This window comes from Chiloscyllium plagiosum, chromosome 7 (genome assembly GCF_004010195.1).
Source record: "Chiloscyllium plagiosum isolate BGI_BamShark_2017 chromosome 7, ASM401019v2, whole genome shotgun sequence".
In the NCBI taxonomy this organism is placed as follows: domain Eukaryota; kingdom Metazoa; phylum Chordata; class Chondrichthyes; order Orectolobiformes; family Hemiscylliidae; genus Chiloscyllium; species Chiloscyllium plagiosum.
In genome coordinates this window covers 40,953,957-40,975,546 of record NC_057716.1, presented here as the reverse complement: position 1 = coordinate 40,975,546, position 21,590 = coordinate 40,953,957, and the positions used below count along the sequence as shown (strand labels likewise).

Genomic DNA, 21,590 nt, shown 5'->3' with positions numbered 1-21,590 from the left:
ATATACCTAAATCCATCTATTCCACAAATAAGTCTTTTACAGTAGGATTCCTTTTCCTAATCTTGCAAAATGTATTACTTCAGATTTTTGTACCTTGAACATTTGAATCACCTGATCTGCCCATCTGTTAACTTAGTGCTCCTTTTGGTATCTTTCCTTGTTCCAGTTTGCCATTTTACTTTCCGTTCGCACACCAATTTTGTGTTTTGCTCACATAGTTTTCAATCCAGGTTAATATTTATAAGTACACCCTTAATGCAGACCCTTGTGAAATATTAAACATCGCATCATCTACCATCTCAATAGATGTGAGTTGGTGCTATCTACATAAATGTTGGTGCAGATAAATATTCATCTGTGGCGCTGGCAGAGCCTAAAGCAGAAGGAAGTAGCTGATTTCTTAGCAGGGGAAGAAAAAAAAATTGTATAGCTTGTGCTTGTATTCATTGGAGTTTAGAAGAATGAAATGAGACTATATTGAAGATCCTGAAGGATCTTAAAAGGTGGATGGTGAAAAGGTGACTCATTTTAAGAGAGATGAAAATTAAGATCACAGTTTAAAAATGTGATCTCCTTTATACGATGGAGGTAAGAAATTTTCTTCTCTGAGAGTTGGTAGTTCATGGTATTCTCTTCCAGGGAGCAGTAGAGGATGTGTCATTCAGAATTTTTAAGGCTTAAGTTAGATAGATTTTGATTGACAAAGGAATAAAACGATATAGGGGATATACAGGAAAGGAGACTTGAGGTCAAATAGTTGCCTTCTGCTCCTAACTAGTATTTTTGTTCATAAATTGCACCCTTTCCATCTCATAATTGAATATTACTAATTGCTGACCAAGCTTTTATCTCTTGAGGAAAATGATTGTTTAATCTAGTCAAGGTTCTTCTTTATTTCAATCTCACTTATCTTTTTCCAGTTACATGTACTTGTCTTCTACTTTTTTCATTTTCTCTTACACTGTACCTAATTATAATATGGCTTTGTTTTCAAGTGTTCCCTGATTTTTAAATTGTCAACTTGCACTGTTTAATTTCCATAGCCAGATTAAGCAGAGCTTTCGAGCATTTTAGAATGTCAACGTATTAACTGTGAAAACATTTTCAAACAGAATGCAAAGCTTTCTCACTGCATTTCCTTCGTTTTGAAATAAAACTTGCTATAATCTAATTTCTAAATATAATATGCCTTTTAAATTTAACTACAATTTTTTTTCCTCCTTTAATTGGTCTGTGGTAAATAATGTATCCCACTAAGATAGCACTACCTTTTAGTTCCTAACTTGAATCTGATAGGATCCTGTTTGCACCAACTCTCCTGTAAAATCCTAATATAGTGGCACTGTATTTTATTTTTATGTAAAGCTAATAGCTATCATCAATATCCCTCTTCCCTCATCCACTATGTTCGTGAAATTTAAAAGTAGGAATATTTCATTGTGAATCCCAATCAAGCAACAACAATATTTTAACCATGTTGGTCTGTTATGATATGGTATTTTAATTAATTTTATATCTAAGCTGTTGTTTCTTATGGCTTGTGCTTTATTTTACACCCATTTCAGTTTGGATTCCCATGGTTTAGCAATTTTCTCTTTTTTATCTTTCCATATCCTAATTTTTTTTGTTTCTGTTCAATTTCTTTATAGCCTTTTAAATATCTTCCCACAAGCTGCTGTATTTTACAAAGCTTATTTGCCTTTCTGAACTCCTGCTTCTCTCTTACTGTTCATTATCCCCACATTGCCATCCTCACCATTATTGGTTATCATGATATGGTCACTTTGGAAGTTATTTTATGACAATTTGACATAAAGTGAAAGTAATAGTTTGAAACTGACAGTCTAGTATCTGTTATGCATAACTCATACAACATAAGTTAACCATTTTGGGTTGGTTATAGAAAAGAGGGCAACAAGAAAATTCATAAACAAAACCAGATAAAGCAATTAAAAGTGTGAGGGAAAGTATAAGTGTGAAAAACACACAAGAGGCTTAGTTCAACTTGTCTGAAAAAGAAATCAGTTTTGTTGTGCGGACTAATACTTTGAGAATAATTGAAATGATTTGTATGTTGCAAAACAAACTAGGATCAAGTACACAGAAGTCAGTTCAACTATTCATATCATTGAATATTTATTTGTTCATCTTTGTAGTTCTTTGTTGGCATCGTTTGCTAATTTCCCAGTGCTTTGTCTAATTAAAACAGTATATCATCTAAAATTGTATTAGAAGAAAATGCCTCAACAGGAGCTGCTGCAGGTGCTATGGAACGTGATGACCCTAATCATCTCAAATGCTGATAATGGGCAATTTAGTTCTACCACTCCCTAGATGCAATTACACAAGATTTGGCAGAATGCAGCACAATCTAATTTCAAGGCTAGAACCGTTTTTGATGGACTCAATGGCATTTTCCTTTCCCTTTTTTTGAGTGATGGCCCATTCAGTCAAAAATACAAATCAGATGGTAAGAGTTTCTATAGATTTTTTAAAAGGAAAACATTAACAAAGGGAACTTTGGTCCCCTCAATTGAGCTATTTGGCCACGAATAATGAATATTAAGGAGATGGGAAAGGATGATTTAAACAGATTTGCATTCAGGCTTCATTAGAAAGCAATACGGTAAAGTGATGGAAGGTGTCATCAACAGTGCAATCAAGCAGCACCTGCTCAGCAATAACCTGCTCAGTGACACCTAGTTGGGTTCCAGCTGACGATCAGTCTGTTCCTGACCTTATGACAACCTTGGTTCAAGTATGGACAAAAGAGTTGAGTTCCAGAGGTGAGGTGAAGTGAGAGTATCAGCCCTTGAGATCATGGCCACAATTGACAGAGTGTAGCATCAAGAAGCCCTAACAAATCTGGCATCAGTGGATAACAGGAGGCAAAACTCTCCGTTGGTTGGAGTCATATCTGGCACATAGGAAGATGATTTTGGTGAATGGAAGTCAGTCATCTCAGCTCCAGGCCATCTCTGTAGGAGTTTCTCAGGCTAGGATTCTAGGTCCAACTATCTTCAGCTGCTTCATCAATGACCTACCTCCATCATAAGGTCAGGATTGATAATGTGCAATCATCGGCGAACAATATTCATCACCATTCGTGATTCTTCAGATACCGAAGCAGTCTGTGTTCAAATACAACAAGACCTGGACAATCTCTAGACTTATGCTGACAAGTGATAAGTAATATATACACCACACTGTTATAACACAGAGGTGAACCCCTCTGTTAATTAAATCCAAACACCCAAAAAAGCTCACCTTACCTCATAATCTGTTAAAGTATGTGACAGAGAACTCACAAATTCCACTATTTAAAGAAAATAACATTTTTTAACTCTAAAAACAAACATTAAACAATTGGTCACAATTCTAAGACCCACTTTCTCCTAACTGCTTATTATCTGCCTCCAACTCTATAACAATATGCTGTTCCATAAGACACTTATTAAAATTACATCAACTTAATTTCAAGGCAACACAGCGACTGTCGTCTTCTGTGTCAGTCAGTCTTCTTCTTGCTGAGGATCTCTCTGGGACATTGTCTTTTTACTGTGAGTATGTTTCACATGAAAAGGTTCCTTTTGATAGAGTGTTTCCTAACTTCTTGGAGAGCAAGATGTTAGATCTCCAGGCATTTGTCTCAATGGCAGTTCTCTCTCTGACCGGTTTTCAAAAGGTCCGCATTTTATAACCCTCTCAACATCAGATTGTCTCATTGGTTCGATGTTGGCAAAACAATAAATTTAAACTCGATTGGGTTTTACTATCCTGGAGCATAATTTAAAATGGTTAAGTTTGAATTGTTGTCAAAACCGCAACCAACTCAGGAAAACATTTCACAGCCAAATGTTACATATTTTCAATTTTACAGAATACTCTGGGACTGCCATCTTGTTATATACGCAGATGCTTTTAATCTCTCAGTTCAGAACAGCATTCACACTCTCTTAAAGGGACAGTACACGCCTTCAACTTCATAACAACTCAAATGCTAGGCAATGGCTGTTTTCAATAAGGGACAATCCAACTGCTATCCCTTGATATTCTTTGATGCCACCATCACTGAATCCCCTCACTATTAACCTCCTTGGGTTTCCCATTGACTAGAAACTGAATTGACTTAGACATATAAGGAAGAGTTGCTAAAGTCTTACCAGACAATAGGGCTGCTCTTTCATTGGAAAGTGTGATAACTGGTGGAGGATTTACCCTGAAGGTCACCATACCTCAGAAGAGATTACAGGGAGAATCCTTCATGGTAACCTCAGCTGGTCTGGGAATTGAACTGGTTCTGTTAGCAGCACCCTGCATTGTAAACCAGCTGTCCAGCCAACTGTGCAAATGTTTGGATTCCAGTGACCTTGCTTCAGACTCTTCTTCTGAAGAAGGCTTACTGGAGGAAATAAGTAAGTAAGTAAATAAATTAATAAGCTACCAAGAGATAGACTTAAACAAGTGATCGAAAATCTGGCAGAGGGATGAATGATAATGGAGGAAGTGTGAAACTATGCATTTTGTCCGTATGGGTATAGATGAAATGTTATCTAAATGGTGAGAGACTGTAAAGCTCTGAGGTGTACATAGATCTGAGTATCATAGTGCATGATTCGCAAAAGATGAGTAGTCAGATACAGCAAGTAATTAGGATAGCTAGTAGATTGTTGTTATTTATTGCAAGGGAATTTTAATACAAAAGTAGAGAGATTCTGCATAAATTATACAGGGCACTGGTGAAACTATGTCTGGAGTAGTATATACAGTTTTGATCTCCTTATTAAAGGTATTATGTGAATGTTTTGGAAGCAGTTCAGAGATGGTTTATTAGCCTAATGCTTGGAATGGGTGTGTTGCCTTATGAAGAAAAGTTGGGCAGGCTAGGCCTGTATCTGCTGGAGCTTAGAGGGTGACTTGATTCAAACATACAAGATTTGTGGGTGGCACAGTGGTTAGCACTGCTGCCTCACAATGCCAGAGACCCCGGTTCAATTCCTGCCTCAGGTGACTGACTGTGTGGAGTTTTCACATACTCCCTGTGTCTGTGTGGGTTTCCTCCAGGTGCTCCGGTTTCCTCCCACAGTTCAAAGATGTGCAGCCAGGTGAATTGGCCATACTAAATTGCCCGTAGTGTTAGTTGAAGGGGTAAATATAGGAGTCTGGGTGGGTTGCGCTTCGGCAGGTCGGTGTGGACGAAAGTTCCATCAGTATCTTTACAGATGTAAATTTGGAATAGTAACACACAATCCCTTGCTTGAGCTACTTAAAGAGGACAAGACCATGCCACTTATAGCTTCAGGTCAAATTCACCTGTGGGCTATAATACTAAGTGTGTACAATTACAAGTTAGAAAATTGTCTGGGCGTCAAAAAGTGTGGTGCTGGAAAAGCACAGCAGATCAGGCAGCATCCGGGGAGCAGGGGATTCGGGTTTCGGGCTTCGGGCATAAGCCCTTCATCAGGAATGAGTACAGGAGGCCAAGTAGCAAATGTGGATGCATTGAGCCACCTGCCACTGGCAGATGCACTGTCAATGGTACCGCCACTGGAAGGGTCCATTCTGGTTTTAAACTTTCTGGACACCCTTCCAGGTACTGCTGACATTATCAGATTGTGGACACATGTGATTTCTGGATTGACAAAACTAAAAGAGCTTGTAGTGATGAAGAAACAGAAGCTCCAACACCACAAGAATTGAAATCTTTCTGGACCCGGCTAGACCAGATCACCAGAGGTCAGCATTTTACTATGGGGAGCAAGAGTGAAGGTCACCAACAGGGACTGGCTGAACTCCACCAGAGTCATCTAGGGGTTTCCAAAATGAAGATGTTGGTGAGATGTTATGTCTGGTGGCCAGGATTGGATGCAGACATAACTGCGTTGGTGAGGCAGTGTTCAGAGTGCCAACAAAGATAAAAATCACCGCCAGCAGCACCCCAACATACATAGGAATGGCCAGGTAAATCTTGGACTTGGTTACGACTGTGCTGGCCCTTTTAATGGACTCGACGTCCTTAGTCATTGTGGATGCCCACTCGAAGTGTTTGCATATGCCACTATCGTCAAACACTGGCATGATGATAGAAAGGCTGCAAGCATCTTTTGCAATGCACAGGCTCTCAGAAGTATTGGTCACAGACAATGGACCATCATGTACCGACAGGGAGTTTGACTATTTCCTAAAGTCGAATGGCATTTGGCAGATAAGGACAGCTCCATACCATCCATCATCAATGGTCTGGTGGAAAAAGCAGTCCAAACTTTGAAGACAGTTTTAAAGAAACAGCCTAGTACCTCACTTGATACCAAACTGTCCCAGTTCCCATTTGATTATTGGTCCAACTTTAATACAACTACACAGAAAGCTGCAGCAGAGTTGCTAATGGGGAGAAGACTCTGCACCAGGTTAAATCTGATTTTTCCATCAGACACAGACTATTGTAAGTGAGAGAGAGACAGTATACTTCAGGGATGAAGTTCGGTGCTGAAACCACAGAGATGGCCCTGCTTGGGTAAGAGGCATGGTCGTTGTGAGGTGAGGTCCTGTGATGAACACAGTTCGAGTAGGAGAATCAGTTGAAAGTTGCAAACTCACAAATGGCAGGAGTAAAACATACCTGGCCCGTCAGAACAGCTGGAAAGATTATTAAAACCTATGGGTTCTCCCCCTCCCAACTAACATCAAAGAAACCTCAAAGTCTGAGATGGACAGTGGATGTCACAGCCTTGACATCTTTACCACCTGAAGAAGAGGACACAAGAGGTAGGCTACGGTCTGGTACATGTTGCCCAGATCCGAGGCTGAGCGGGAGGAACTGGACCCATGGGACTCAGAGGGAGAGGGATATCGTGATTATAACGAGGTCAGCCAGATGGCCCTCATAGAATATGAGATCCCTGATTGGGACTGTTAATCTGGTCCAATCAGGGAGCCCTGGCTGACAGAAGTATCAAAGGTTCTGTTCACTCTGATAGTTGGTTGTGGGGTTATTATGGTTGTGGGGAAAAACTGTTGGTGCTCATCATTAGAGCTATGAAACTGACAACAATCTCTGGTGTTCACACATGTACATTAAACATAGAAATCAAAGAGGTTCCATCTGAGATTTGCAGTTATTTAAAAGGATGCACTGTGAACATCCCCACAGATGGGAATCTTTAGGTATTGCTGAATTGAACTTAACTTGCGCCTGTGAGATTTTCAAACAGTTTTAAAACAAAAATCACACAAGTTGAATCTTGTTAAGTGAGTCTGTTGAGTTTTTAGTGGCATACTAAAGAGGGTAGAAGACAGAGGGTGGTGGTGGAGGGTTGCTTTTCAGACTGGAGGCCTCTGACCAGTGGTATGCTACAAAGATCGTGCTGGGTTCACTGCTTTTTGTCATTTATATAAATGATTTGGATGTGAACATAGGAGGTATGGTTCAGAGGTTTGCAGATAACACCAACGTTAGAGCTGTAGTAGACAGTGAAGAAGGTTACCTCAGAGTAGTACAGGATCTTGATCAGATGGGCCAATGGTCAAGGAGTGGCAGATGGAGTTTAATTTGGATAAATATGAGGGGCTGCATTTTGGAAAGGCAAATCAGGGATGAACTTATTGGTAAGGTCCTTGGGAGTGTTGCTGAGTAAAGAGACCTTAGAGTGCAGGTTCATAATTCCTTGAAAGTAGAGTCACAGGTAGACAGGATAGTGAAGAAGACATTTGGTATACTTTATTGGACAGCGCATTGAGTATAGGAGTTGAGAAGGGTCATGTTGCGACTGTACAGGACATTGGTTAGTCCATTTTTGGAATACTGCGTGCAATTCTGGTCTCCCTGCTATAGGAAGGATGTTGTGAAACTTGAAAGGTTTCAGAAAAGATTTACAAGGATGTTGCCATGGTTGGAGAGTTTGAGGGTTGGATAGGCTGAATAGGCTGGGACTGTTTTCCCTGGAGCATTGGAGGCTGAGGGGTATCTTATAGAGGTTTATATAATCATGAGGGGCCTGGATACGGTAAATAGGCAAGGTCTTTTCTCTGGGGTGGGGGAAATTCAGAACTAGCGGGCATAGGTTTAGGCTGAGAGGGGAAAAATTTAAAAGAGACCTAAGGGGCAACTTTTCAAAAAAAGCTGGTGCGTGTATGGAATGAGCTGCCAGAGGAAGTGGTGGAGGCTGGTACAATTATAACATTTAAAAAGCATCTGGATGGGTATATGAATAGGAAGAGTTTAGAGGGATTTGGGCCAAATGCTGGCAAATGGGACTAGATTAATTTAGGATAAGGGTTGGCATGGATGAATTGGACCAAAGGGTCTGTTTCTATGCTGCATTGCTCTATGACTCTAAGTAGTATTGTTGAACAGAGTCTCTAGTTTTGAAAAAGAATTTTATACTTAGAGAATATAAATTTTTCCCTCAAGATAAAAATTCTTCCAACTTTGAAAATATTAAATGCTTTAGCTACCTGAGTGCATGTGCTAATCTTTATTTCACTCTCTGTGGAATGATTAAATGTGAAAAATGATCAGTGGATTTTATTGCCTGATTTGCTGACTGTATGTACCCATCAATGTGATTGGTTTTTTTAAAACCTGCTTGATGGCATCACTTTTACTATATGCTAGAGATGCCATTTTGTTGGTGCCAGAATTAGATTCATGTCAGAAACACAGGAATCCACACTGCAGGGGTCACTGGATCTTTTGTCGACAGCTTTCTGTAATTTCAGCAGTGAGGACCTCGTGTCACTGCTGACTGAAAATTCCAACCATATCACCAGCTTCATTCTTCAGCAAAAGTGTCATTCGCCCAGTATGGTCAAGTTGATGTGGAATGTACAGAATGACTCGACACCCAGTCTTTTAACAGGCATGTTCAGGTTACACTACATTTACTTCATAAATGGGAAATATGTCCCGAAAACGTCATGCCGCAAAGATAGAATTTAGGCTGTGATTTATTTCTTAAATTCAAATGTGTATGAAGCTGATATTTTCTTCTCTCTGATTATGTCAGACATTCCTAATCCTTGAAGACGTTACAAAGAGGCCTAGTTAATGCTTTGAATTTAGATTTTTTTTTAGGAAGTGGTAAGTATGTAGTGCTGAGATAGATGAAAACAGTGCTAGTTGTCATAGTTTAAAAAATGTAAAAGATATATATAATGTAATAACTCTATGATCACAGCGCTTTAAATGATTTTGCTGTTCCATGTAGTTTTGAATTTAGTAAATTATTAAAACACATTTACTTTTATTATTTTCAGTGCCAGTACTTTGCATGAGTGTCTGACTTTGTGCTATGCCAAATAATTTTTGTGTAGGGCAGAAGAAAGATTATTCATCAGTGGAAGTCTTTAGCGTACCCTTGTCACGCTCCCAGATGCACACCTGGTGCTTTGCTGTATGCTTGGCACCAGACTGATGGGCATCTCAGTGGCAGTACCATGGAAACATCATCAGGAGCCAGATAATACACTCTCTGGGAAATAGTTGAAATGTTATTCCTTGCCAAAAGAAAAGGAATGCAAAAATGTTGCTGATAGTGAAAATGTATCTTCTCATTTTGGTTAAAAATATACTTTGCTCGTTTATAGTGTTTATTATTTGTAATCACCCTGAAACCAAGTTATGCACAATTTTTTCACCTTTTACTATTTGTCGACTTGCCAGATTTCTTCCCAAAGGTGTTCAGTGACTAATATGCTGGGTAAAAGCCAGAATATCTTACAAACGTCTTGTTTTTCTGGCAGGAAAACAACCACAATATCACAATCTTTGTGTCTATATTCAAATCCTTAATTTTACTTTTATAGCAAATGCCAGATAAGAATCATTGTAATGAAATCAGGAATATTAAAACATCATCTTTGTTTGATCATTTTCAAATTCAGCAATCTTTTTGTTGATCTGCATCTGGATTATTGTAGAGACTTTTGGGATTGCACACAGAAAAATAGACGTGATAGGGATAATAATTATTGCAAAACTTTGTTATTATATCACTTACCTCATACAGTAATAATGATTAGATGAAAAAAATCTTTTTTTTACATTTTATATACTTAGCAAAGAGCTTGGTAACAATGTATATTGTAATGGTAAGAAAATCTTTGTGATGTTTATATAGTAAGTTGGGTTTGATGATTTTGTTTCCTAGGTCCCAAGTAAACAAATCCTATCTGGCAGTTCAAGAGGCAGAGAAGGTTGTTTTGAATGTATTGCTATTCAATGCAGGGGATGATGCATACTCAACAACTCTCACTGTTAAATTTCCCAAAGACTTACATTTCATAAAAATAGTTGAAGTGGTAAGTATAATGTGTGTTGTCACAATGTAAATTTGCCCAGGGGCCAATCCAGCTTGGCCCCTGGGCATGAGTTAACATGTTCTATTTTGACCAAAGGATGTCTATTGTTTTAGATTAGATTATTTACAGTGTGGAAACAGGCCCTTCGGCCCAACAAGTCCACACCGACCCGCCGAAGCGCAACCCACCCATACCCCTACATTTACCCCTTACCTAACACTACGGACAATTTAGCATGGCCAATTCACCTGACCTACACATCTTTGGACTGTGGGAGGAAACCAGAGCACCCTGAGGAAACCCACGCAGACACGGGGAGAATGTGCAAACTCCACACAGGTCTCCATACAGTGGTGCAGATCCCTTGACATTGAACCCGGGTCTCTGGCGCTGTGAGGCAGCAGTGCTAACCACTGTGCCACCGTGCCGCCCACTGTCCAAGTAATGTATAACAAAATATTACATACCTCATTGGAGATTTCACAATTTTTATACTGTTGTTTCAATTAGACAATTTGGAATTAACAATGTGGTCTGGATTTTTCTGTGATAAGGATGGTGAAACTGGTGGCATTCACTCTCATCATTCCATGAGGATGCATGGTTTAGATCACCCTGAATGCATTCAGTGGGAAATCTCTAAAGTGATAAAAAGCTCCATTCTTATGCTATTACCTTCATAGTAAAAACATTTTAAAAGTTGACACCATGTTGAATCAGGTATAAATATGTTTTAAACGGTTTTCAACTTCAAAATTCCTACTAATCAGCCTTACTGGCCCTGAAAAGTTAAATTTATATATTTTATATTTGTGGATTGCCAATTTTCTCCAAACAATGAAAAAAAAATAATTTGTTTATATGAACATTTTAGTTTCTATGTAAAATCAAAGCACAATAATTGGGTTTACTCTCTGGAGGAAAAAATGTTTTTTTTATTTCCAGGCTTATTTGCAGTCTGTGAGACTAATCCAATATGATTGCTGCAATCTGACATCCAACTTTCTGACATTATTGCTGCTACAGTGGTGCAGATCCCTTGACATGGTGTCAGATTAAAACTGATGTCAGGAAAGGGGAATGTACACTACAAACATTGCTAGCTTCCTTCAAAATCACTGGTGAGCTTTGTCACAAAACGAAAATCTAGCCTAGAAAGTCACTATCATGATCCATATACCAGAACCAGGGATCTCAGTCTGCAGTGAGCCATCTAGGGCTGAGAAGAAGAGAAATTTCTTCAGCCAGGCAGCGGTTAAGCTGTGGAATTCTGTGCCACAGAAAGCAGTTGAGACCAAAACATTGAAGGTTTTCAAGAAACAGCTTGAGCTCTTTGAGCTAAAGGGATCAAAGGGTTTGGGGAGAAGGCAGGAACAGGACACTATGTTGGATAATCAGCCATGATCATATTGAATGGTGGAGCAAGCTTGAAGGGTGAAATGGCCTACCAATTTCCTGTTTTTTTTTAAATGTTTCTATACAGTTGTTGTCACTTTACTCATTTAATTCCAGAATTGATCTTGGCTTTATCATCAAATATTGTGCATAAAGCAATATATTAAATGGAAGAAATATGATTACTGGGAAATTTTGACCACAATCTGTTCAGTAATGTGATAATACATTTAAAAATTAATTTAAGAATAAATTCATATTGCAATATATAGTCTAGCTACTTAAATCAGTGCATGTAAAAGGACAAATTATTTAATTTCCACTCACCTTTCCACTCCAATGTTAAACATAATGCATAAACATTCCAGAATGGGCCTTCTCACTGGAGGGCAGAAAATGAGAAACTAATGTTTCAGCTATGCGGTTACTTGGCAGTCAGAGGTCTCAATGTGATTTTAAAGTAGTGAGATGAGGATGATGCTTATATTTTTTTAAAAATAGTTCTAATTTAAAGTTTTAACCAGGTCCACAAAACCTGGGGACTTGCACTCCGCCCCAGAATCATGTTTCTTGGGTATTCCTGTCCTGGCAGCTGCCAGCGAAACCAGTTTATATGGTATTCTTCTTGTACATTGATCAAACACCAGTCATAAGTTCATAGCCTATCACACAAGAGGTCTGTAATATGATGAATTTCAGCACCAATGTGATGCCTATTTATGTGCATTGTATGGGCCAAAGACTGGTGCATCATATCAAACAGCTGTTTGCAACAAGCAAATCCTGATTGGATCAATCAGTCTGCACTTGCAAAACTCTCAACATATTGTCCAATGATTAACCTGATTCTGCAGTTAGATTATAAATCCATAAGATTTAGGAGCCTAAGTAAGCCATTCAGCCCATCAAGTCCATGCCACCATTCATTGAGATCTGACAATTCTCAACTTCAATTTGCTGCATTATCCCCATAATACTCAATCCCCTGAATGATTAAAAATCTATCTTACCTCAGCCTTGTATATACACTGTGCCAACCTGAACAGCCCTCTTCGGTAAAGAATTCCATAAATCAGCTACTCTCCGAGAGAAGTCATTCCTCCTCATCTCTGTATTAAGTAGGTCATCCCTTATTCTGAGATTATGAGCTGTGGTCCTAGACTCTTCCACAAGGAGTAACAACCTTTTTGCTTCCATCCTGTCAAGCCCCTAATAAGCTTAACCAGTTTCAACAGGATCTCATTTCATTCTTTTCAATTCCAGTGAGCATGCGCCCAACCGAGACAACCTCTCCTCATAAGCAAATCCCTCCATACTTGGAACTAACCTAGTGAATCTTCTTTGGACTGCCTCCAATGCCAGTGTATAGAATATAGAACATTACAGCGCAGTGTTCAACCCTCAATGTTGCACTGATCTGTGAAACCAATCTAAAGCCAATCTATCCGGTGCTCCGGTTTCCTCCCACAGTCCAAAGATGTGCAGGGTCAGGTGAATTGGCCATACTAAATTGCCCGTAGTGTTAGGTAATGGGTAAATGTAGGGGTATGGGTGGGTTTCGCTTCGGCGGGTCGGTGTGGACTTGTTGGGCCGAAGGGCCTGTTTCCACACTGTAATCTAATCTAATCTATCCTACACACTTCCATTTTCATCCATATGTTTCAATAACCATTTAAATACCCTTAAGGTTGGTGAGTCTACTACTGTTGCAGGCAGTGTGTTCCATGCCGTTACTATTACTCTCTGAGTAAAGATACTACTTCTGACATCTGTCCTATATCTATCACTACTCAATTTAAAGCTATGTCCCCTCGTGCTAGCCACCACCATCCGAGGAAAAAGGATCTCACTGTCCACCCTATCTAACCCTCTGATTATCTTATGTGTCTCAATTAAGTCACCTCTCAACCTTCTTTCTAACAGAATCTTTATCTTTCCTTCTTTTTTGATCCTTGGGAACCAAAACTATTCACAGTATTCCAGGTGTGGTTTGACTAGTGTCTTATACAGGTTTAGCAAAGCTTCCCTATTTTCATACTTTATTCACTTTGAAATAAGAGATAAAATTCCATTTGCATTCCCTAGTACCCGCTGAACATGGATGCAAGCTTTCTTTATGATTCATACACAAAGACTGCCAAATTCTTCTGTCTGTAACTTTCTGCAATCTTTCCTCTTTTAAACAATATTCAGACCTTCTAATTTTTCTACTAAAGTGCATAATCTCACATTTTCCCACATTCTATTACATCTGCCAAGTTTTCTTTTTGTCACTTTCTGAACCTGTTTATATCCCTCTGCAGACTTTGTGAAATCCTCATTACTTGCCTTCCCACCTATTTTTGTGAGGTCCACAAACTTGACTATAGTACACTTACTCCTATCACCTGAATCATTAGTATATATTGTAATGATTACAATATTGTGGCCTCAACACTGATCCCTGTGACACCAGTTACAGGTTGCCCTTCTGAAAATGCCCTTCCTTTAGCCCAACCCTGACTTCTGTCCTTAGTGAATCATCTATCAATGCTAATGCACTACACCCAACATAATGGGCTTTTATTAAATAGCCTAACGTGTAGTACCTTATTGAACACCTTTGGAAATCCAAAACTGAGGTGTCACTCTGAGTGGGGAAAGTAAGAAAAAATGGAATGCAGGGGTCTCAGACTTTGCAGTTGCCAAACAGGATTGTTCATGAGAGTGGGGAGAGCAGAGTGAATGGGCCGACTGACTGTGACACTGAGAGACTGGAAGCTATTCATATAGGAGATTGAAAAGGAATGTGGGGTAACATAGGAGAGCATAGGAATGGGGATTGACCCTGTTATCAGTACCAAAGACCAAGCATCAGAAGCTGTGAAACCTGTCCCATGCCAGGATTCATGACATCTGTTCAGGGCTGAAGAGGAACTTACAGTGGGAGGTGGGGGATCTGGTAATTGTCAATTTTGCAGATTAATGACAAAGGCAGGAAAGAGTTTCTACATTGATAATAATTGAGAAGCAGAAGTTCAAAGGTAATGGTCTCTGGATTATTACCTGAACTATGTGCAAACAGTTACAGGTTGTATCAGATTACAGAGATGAATGGTAGCTCAAATGGTAGTGTGGGAAAATTACATTTTGGTTTGTGGGACACTGGCAGTAGTATTGGCGACTACTGTTGGAAAGGTCTGCATCTGAATCATGTTACAGCCAGTGTCCTAGTGAACTGCATAAACAGGGAATCAAAATTAAATATTGGGAATGAGGGATAAATTTGAGAAGATGTGGTCAATCAAAGAATAGAGACGAGGCAAGTGAGAAAGATGTTATCAGGAATGATGGGAAATAATAAATCATAGGCTCGAGATTACAAATCAGCTAAGGTCAAATATTGCAAAAATGTCATCCATGTAACTGAATGCGTGTAGGGTTTGAAACAAAATGGTAGCGCAAAAAGAAGAATATGAGAATAATCTGATAGCCAGACATATAGTGGAGTAGAACTGGGGAAGATGGGGTGTTGTCCCTTTTATAATCTTAATATGATGAGGGAGAGTCAACATGGCTTCAACAAGTGGAGTCCTTAAAGGATGAAACAAGCAGGATGAAAAATGGAGAGCCAGTAGATATAAGGTATATTGATTTCCCAAGAAAAGGGATTTTTCTCAATTCCACAGGAAAAGTTACTAAAGGTTGCACAACAAGAACTTGTGGTATTGGGGATGATATATTAGCATAGCTAGAGAATTGGCTAACAGAAAACTGAGATTTAGAATAATTGGGTCATTTAAACTTGGTAAATTATAACTTGCAAAGTGCCACACCTGTTTACAATCATAATCAATTGGTTGGATGAATGGATTATATTGTGGTCAAGTATTCTGACATCCATTTCCTGACCCCAGAAGGAATACAGGCTCCAGTTCTCCTATAGAGGGCACCATTCTATAATGAATTTTTATCACAATATTTTCCAATGGAAAATCATGTAGACATGTTTAGGCAAGAAGAATTGCTGTGAATGGCCAATGCTATCTTAAATACTTTTCATCGAGAGTTTGGTGAGTATTATGCATGAAAGAGTTTTTTCCTCATATCTCTTCTAATCCTTTTGCCAATCACTTTAAAATCTGTGTTTCCTAGTTACTGACCCTACTGCTAAGGTCTTTCCCATCCTCTATATCCAGGCCTCCCGCCTCCACACAATCTTGTACACATCAATCGAATATTCTATAAGCCTCTTCTGCTACAAGGAATTTTTAAGCCTTTTTATGCTACTTTTGCTGGAAAATTTTTTTAAAAAAAGAGAATTTGAGTTTAAAAAAACTCTCCCTACTAACTTGAAATTAGTTTGAACAAACATTTGTTTTCACTTCAGATTTCAATGATTTCATTTTGAAGTGAATTGCAGTTCAAAGCTTTCCTATTAGTTTCTATTAAGTTAACTTGAAGCATAATTCAAACCCAGAAAAAGGGCTAGCTTCTTGTAATAAATCTCCATCTTTACTAATGTATGCCGTTAGCAAAATGCTGGATTTTCTGCCAGGGAAATACATTGCATTGCATTAACCTGAAAAGTTTTTAAAAAGAATTCCTTATGTAAAATTCCTTGGAAAATACAGCACTTTCAGCACTTCAACATAATAAGGTTAGCCTTACACTAGAGGCCATACAATACTTTAATACTGCCCTTTTTCATGAAGCTACAAATCGTGAGGCATAGCCAGAGTTGTGACAGGAACAGGATAAGTTGTCAAGTGGGGTCTTGCACAAGCAACAGAGGTTGGCATATGCTAGCAGCTGGCAATCAGGCAGCTGACAGGCCACCCGTATGCCTGCCCCAGGCCCAGGACTCTGGGCCAGAGGTCCCACCCACTGTGTTCCCAAACAATGAGAGAACTGGTGATCAGCTGGTTGCAGCTCCTGTGAAGGGACTTTCCCAAGATCCAGACACACGATTGGTGGCAGACAATGATTGTAGAGTGCGCACTACAAAAGAGAGAGATGTTGAGGAGTTTGCTGTAAAGGCAGGGTTTGGGGTGGGAGGGAATGGTGGCTCTCAGCTAACTCTTCAGAATTGATGCTGAATCCCTAGACATGTCATTGTGTTGAACAATAGACTTCCCAAGGAGCTTGCAACCAACGTTTCAGAGTCTGCTTGCTATGCATGGTAGTGGGAGGAGTAGGCACTTAGGTGGACAATAATTGTCTGCTAAATACTTCAGTTTGCAATGGGCTGGGAATGCTGTCCATCTGTTTTTCCCTCCTGGACTTAATTGAGTTACCAGTAGGAAGGTGCCACTTACCACCCTGATTAAACCCCCGCTTTTGGAGGTTATCACTACTACTCTCGGCAATTCTGGGCCAATATATTATTGGGAAGATTTGATATAAATTTTATCTATTCCCTACTTTGAAAGTAAGCTAAAAATCTGTAAAGTTATTGAACTTTACTGACACTTGGGCTTCATTATCAAAACATTTTACTGACCATCTACGTAAAATAGTTGTTTTAAAGATCTCAGACGTGTATGAGTAAGAAGAACTAATTGGTAGCATTTGAAAATAATCTGACAGTTTGATGCTTAATGAGGATTGGTGCTTTTTGGTTCCAGGTGGAGAAGCATGTAATGTGTAATATTGTCAGTGATGAAAATTCAACAAGTCTGGAATGCATCATCGGACATTTGTATCTCGATTTTTTATCAAAGGTACAGAAATAATATCTGATCATTTAAAGAGAAACATAAATAACAACAATCTAGATCAGTGGGTTAGTGCCCTTTCACATGTACCTTAATTTAATTCAAGCCAAAGAAAGGGATTGAACATTTTTCTATCACTTTTGTCTAATCTGTTATATTGTACGAAGTAAGTTTGACAGGTTTTAAGTGATTTCACAGGGATTGTGATACAAAATTGCATACAGTTTAATGTTGCTGGTTAAGCTAATTCAGAAAATTCAAATAATATTGCTGAAAACAAAATATCCTCAAAGATGCAAACATGTCGTACTGTGATTAGGTTTCAGCTCCATCGTTAAAGAGAGGAGAAAGAGAGGCTTCATTCTGCCTCAGCACCCTGACCTGTGATTATTTGATACTTAAAGTCGATGACAAAAACAAAGTGATGAGCACCTCACGTTAAAAAGAATGAAATAGAGGAAATAAACATTCAAATATCTCGATGCATAACAATGCACTGTAAAAACAATGCACAATGAGTTTTATAGCATAGAACATAGAAGAATACAGCGCAGTACAGGCCCTTCGGCCCTCGATGTTGCGCCGATCCAAGCCCACCTAACCTACACTAGCCCACTATCCTCCATATGCCTATCCAATGCCCGCTTAAATGCCCAGAATGAGGGAGAGTCCACCACTGCTACTGGCAGGGTATTCCATGAACTCACGACTCGCTGAGTAAAGAACCTACCCCTAACATCTGTCCTATACCTACCCCCCCTTAATTTAAAGCTATGCCCCCTTGTAATAGCTGACTCCATATGTGCAACATTTTAATGACTGCAATTAATGATAACTAATATGGATTTGACCTTGCTTGCTGTATGAATAGATTTGAAATGGTTTCTATTGTGTACAAATGTATAAAAATCTTTGTTTATACTTTTTGTTATAGAATGTCACAAAACACATTGTAAAATATGAATTAATTGATGTTGAAAAGAACATCCTTATATTGTTTATTTACAACTATTTACACTGTTTTATATATTTATTGTATAAGGTGAAATTTGGTCTTTTTACTTTTTAATTCAGCTGTAATTGTGTACTTCATATTAACATGCATTTTTCTGGTTTTTATCACTCAGGTGGAATTAAATGTTTTTCTAGATGCCAGTAGCTTCACCAGAGCAGAGGAAGACATTGTCATCACTGTTAATGCGACTTGGTAGGCATTTTATAAAGTTTGAAAATGGACATATTGCTCAGTGAAATGTTAAGAGCGAAGAATTCTTTTGTTTCCTTTCAAGAGTGCACATTTATAATAAACAGTGCAGAGAAGGGATACTTTATTGAGGCATTGAATGAAAGGGTAACAGTTGAAGTCATGACAATGAATTTGTGCAAGGATTGATTTTTATTAACTGCTTGTAAGTTATATATGAATATTATTTTAATCAGTCCTAGAGTCTTAAGCTAATTATTACTTGCTTTCTGGATAAAATTCATACATCTGAAGTTATGTACTTCCTCCTACAGTGAAAATGAAGAGAGTCTGGAGTTACTTGAAGATAACTTTATTACTCTGAACATGCCCTTAAAATATGAGGTTAATGTTGCTCTCCATGGGTAAGCAGTGTATACAATACAAATGTTAATAATATAGATATAACTATTATTGGTTTATATGCTTTACATGAAGCTCACAAAATTGTTCTTTCAGCCTTCCTTTCCTTCACAAAGTTTTTGCATGTGCCACCACTTCCTAAATCTGTTCCCATCCTTCCCGGCGTTCTGCAATCAGGGCTTTGCCCACCCCCCCAGTAGCCTACCAAAAGTTCCATTTTCAACAATGCCACTTTGACAGGAGCAGATTTTTCTTCCTTTTTCTTCTCAACCTGTTGGTAGCCTTGGATATAGTTAACATTCTGCCATCCTCTTTTGTCTGTTCATTGTTGTCCAGCCAAGTGAGACTTCTCTCATATATTTCTCTTATCTTTCTAATCATAGAGAACCACTTGCAATGGCTTATCTTACTGCTTCTGAACTGTTACACTTGGTGATCCCAAGAATACACTTGGCTCCATCTAATTTCTGAACCACAGGCTACCCCTCTGTGACATGAACTAAGGGTATATTATTAGTTTTCACATGTTCACATGAGGCTGCACCTCATCCTCGTCTCCCTAGGTTCCACCATCGTTATTGAATTATAAACTGCTGTTTATCTGAGATTCAGTACTGGACAATCACCAATTTGCTCTAGTAGAAATTCTGGAGTCATTGTTTTCAGTTCCATCTCCAAACTATGTTCACTAGCTACTGTGTCCACCCCTCTGGCAATAGGCAACAGTTTGAGGTGGAGTTTGTAACCTTGAGATGCTGAACACAGATATCCAAACCATCACTATTGATTCCCACCTTTTGTTAACTTTCAACTTGACCATTCTAATGCATGACTAGCCTGTTTCTCAATTCTATCCTTCATGAACTTGAGGTAATCTAAACCTCTTGTGCCCTTGTTTTACCTCACAGCATTTCCCATTCCACTGTCACCCTACATTGGCCCCAGTCAAGTGATGTGTTATCTTTAAAATTATAGTTTTAAAACCATTCACAGACTAGACCCTTCCTGTTTCCATAATCTCTTCCAGGCTTTCAAACCTTGAGATAGAGCAGCATGGTGGCTCAATGGTTAGCACTGCTGCCTTACAGTGCCAGGGACCAGTTGACTGTCTGTGAGGAATTTGCATATTCACCCTGGGTCTGCAAGGGTTTCCTCTGGGTGCTTCAGTTTACTCCCAGATATGCAGTTTAGGTGGGTTAGCTGTGGGAAATGCAGGGTTACAGGGATAGGGTAGGGGAATGGGTCTGTGTGGGATGCTCTCTGGAGGGTCAGTGCAAACTCGATGGGCCAAATGGCCTGCTTCCAAACTGTAAGGATTCTATGATTTATGCACTCTTCTAATTCACCCTCTTGTGCATTCTCGATTGTAATTCCTCTCAAATTGGTGGCCATTCCTTGAGTTGTTTCTGCCCCAAGCTCTTGAATTCCCTCATGATAACTTGCTATCTCCCTACCTTGTGTTCCTTCTTGAAGACATTCTTTAAAATTTACTTCTTTAACCAAGCTTCTGTCACATGACCTATTATCCTCTTGAGTGGCTCAGTGTCATATATTGTTTTATAGACCTCTTGTGAAATGCCTTCACATTTCAATATAATAAAGCTGCTATAGAAATAAGTGTTGTTGAAGTATAATCTTTGTCATAATACTTCTTAAAATTAAACATATTTGGAACATATAACAAAAAAAAGTGAACTCACTTGTGAAACTGCTTTTAGCCATTTTGAATTTAAACGGTTACTTTATTTCCTATATTCAAAAATTCTTATATTATCTTATTGTAAATAATATCTATCTTATTTTTATCTAAATATTAAACTCTGGACATGGTCATGAGCCATCTCAACTCTTTCAGAGAGCTCTGGTTTGTGAATTGAATTAAAAAAATCAAATGAGTTAACAAAACAAAACAAATTATTCTAATAACAATCCTCAAACATTTATTTTGGATGGTGCAATGCCAGTGAAAACCTAGACCACAAAATGTTGTAGCAAAAATAAACCATATAGTCCATTGAGCTCACCATGCCATCTAATAATCTTATTGCTGATCTGATGACACTGAACTCCATTTTCTTACCTTTCCCCATATTTCTTAATTTCTTTAATGATTAAAAAATTGTGTACCTTAACTTTGAACATACTTGATAACCAAACCTCTATAGTCCACTGCAATCACAAATTCCACAGATTCATTACCCTCGAGAAGAAATTCCTTCTCATCTCTATCTTAAATGAGCAACTTCTTACTCTGAGATTATGCTGTTTCGACCTAGATTCTTTCACAAGAGAAAGCAACTTTTCCACATCTACTCTGTCAAGTCCCCAAAGAATCTTTTATACTTTAATGTGGTTGCCTTTCTTCCTTCCAAATTCTAAGACTACAGAGTTATGGACTAGACCAAACCCCCTCAAAACACCTCAAGCAGATAGCCTGGACCTGGACTTTTATCTTGTTTAAAGGCAAGTGTGAGGTGCTGCATTCCAGATGCAATTCAATTGGTCTAACTACTGGGCTTTAAGTAAAACATTCCTAGGGAGTGTTGCTGAACAAAGAGACCTTGGAGTGCAGGTTCATAGCTCCTTGAAAGTGG

The 21,590-nt window shown here is 38.7% G+C and overlaps 1 protein-coding gene across 4 annotated transcripts in view; it reads left to right on the top strand.

Moving 5' to 3' along the window:
- itga4 (integrin alpha 4) overlaps positions 1-21,590 on the top strand; it is a 217,907-nt gene that overhangs the window by 144,603 nt on the left and 51,714 nt on the right. For all 4 annotated transcript variants that reach the window (XM_043693479.1, XM_043693477.1, XM_043693480.1 and 1 more), the window contains 4 exons: positions 10,149-10,299; positions 17,301-17,396; positions 18,518-18,597; positions 18,909-18,998. In XM_043693479.1, the coding sequence (XP_043549414.1) occupies positions 10,149-10,299; positions 17,301-17,396; positions 18,518-18,597; positions 18,909-18,998 (417 nt within the window). The remainder of the gene's footprint in view (positions 1-10,148; positions 10,300-17,300; positions 17,397-18,517; positions 18,598-18,908; positions 18,999-21,590) is intronic.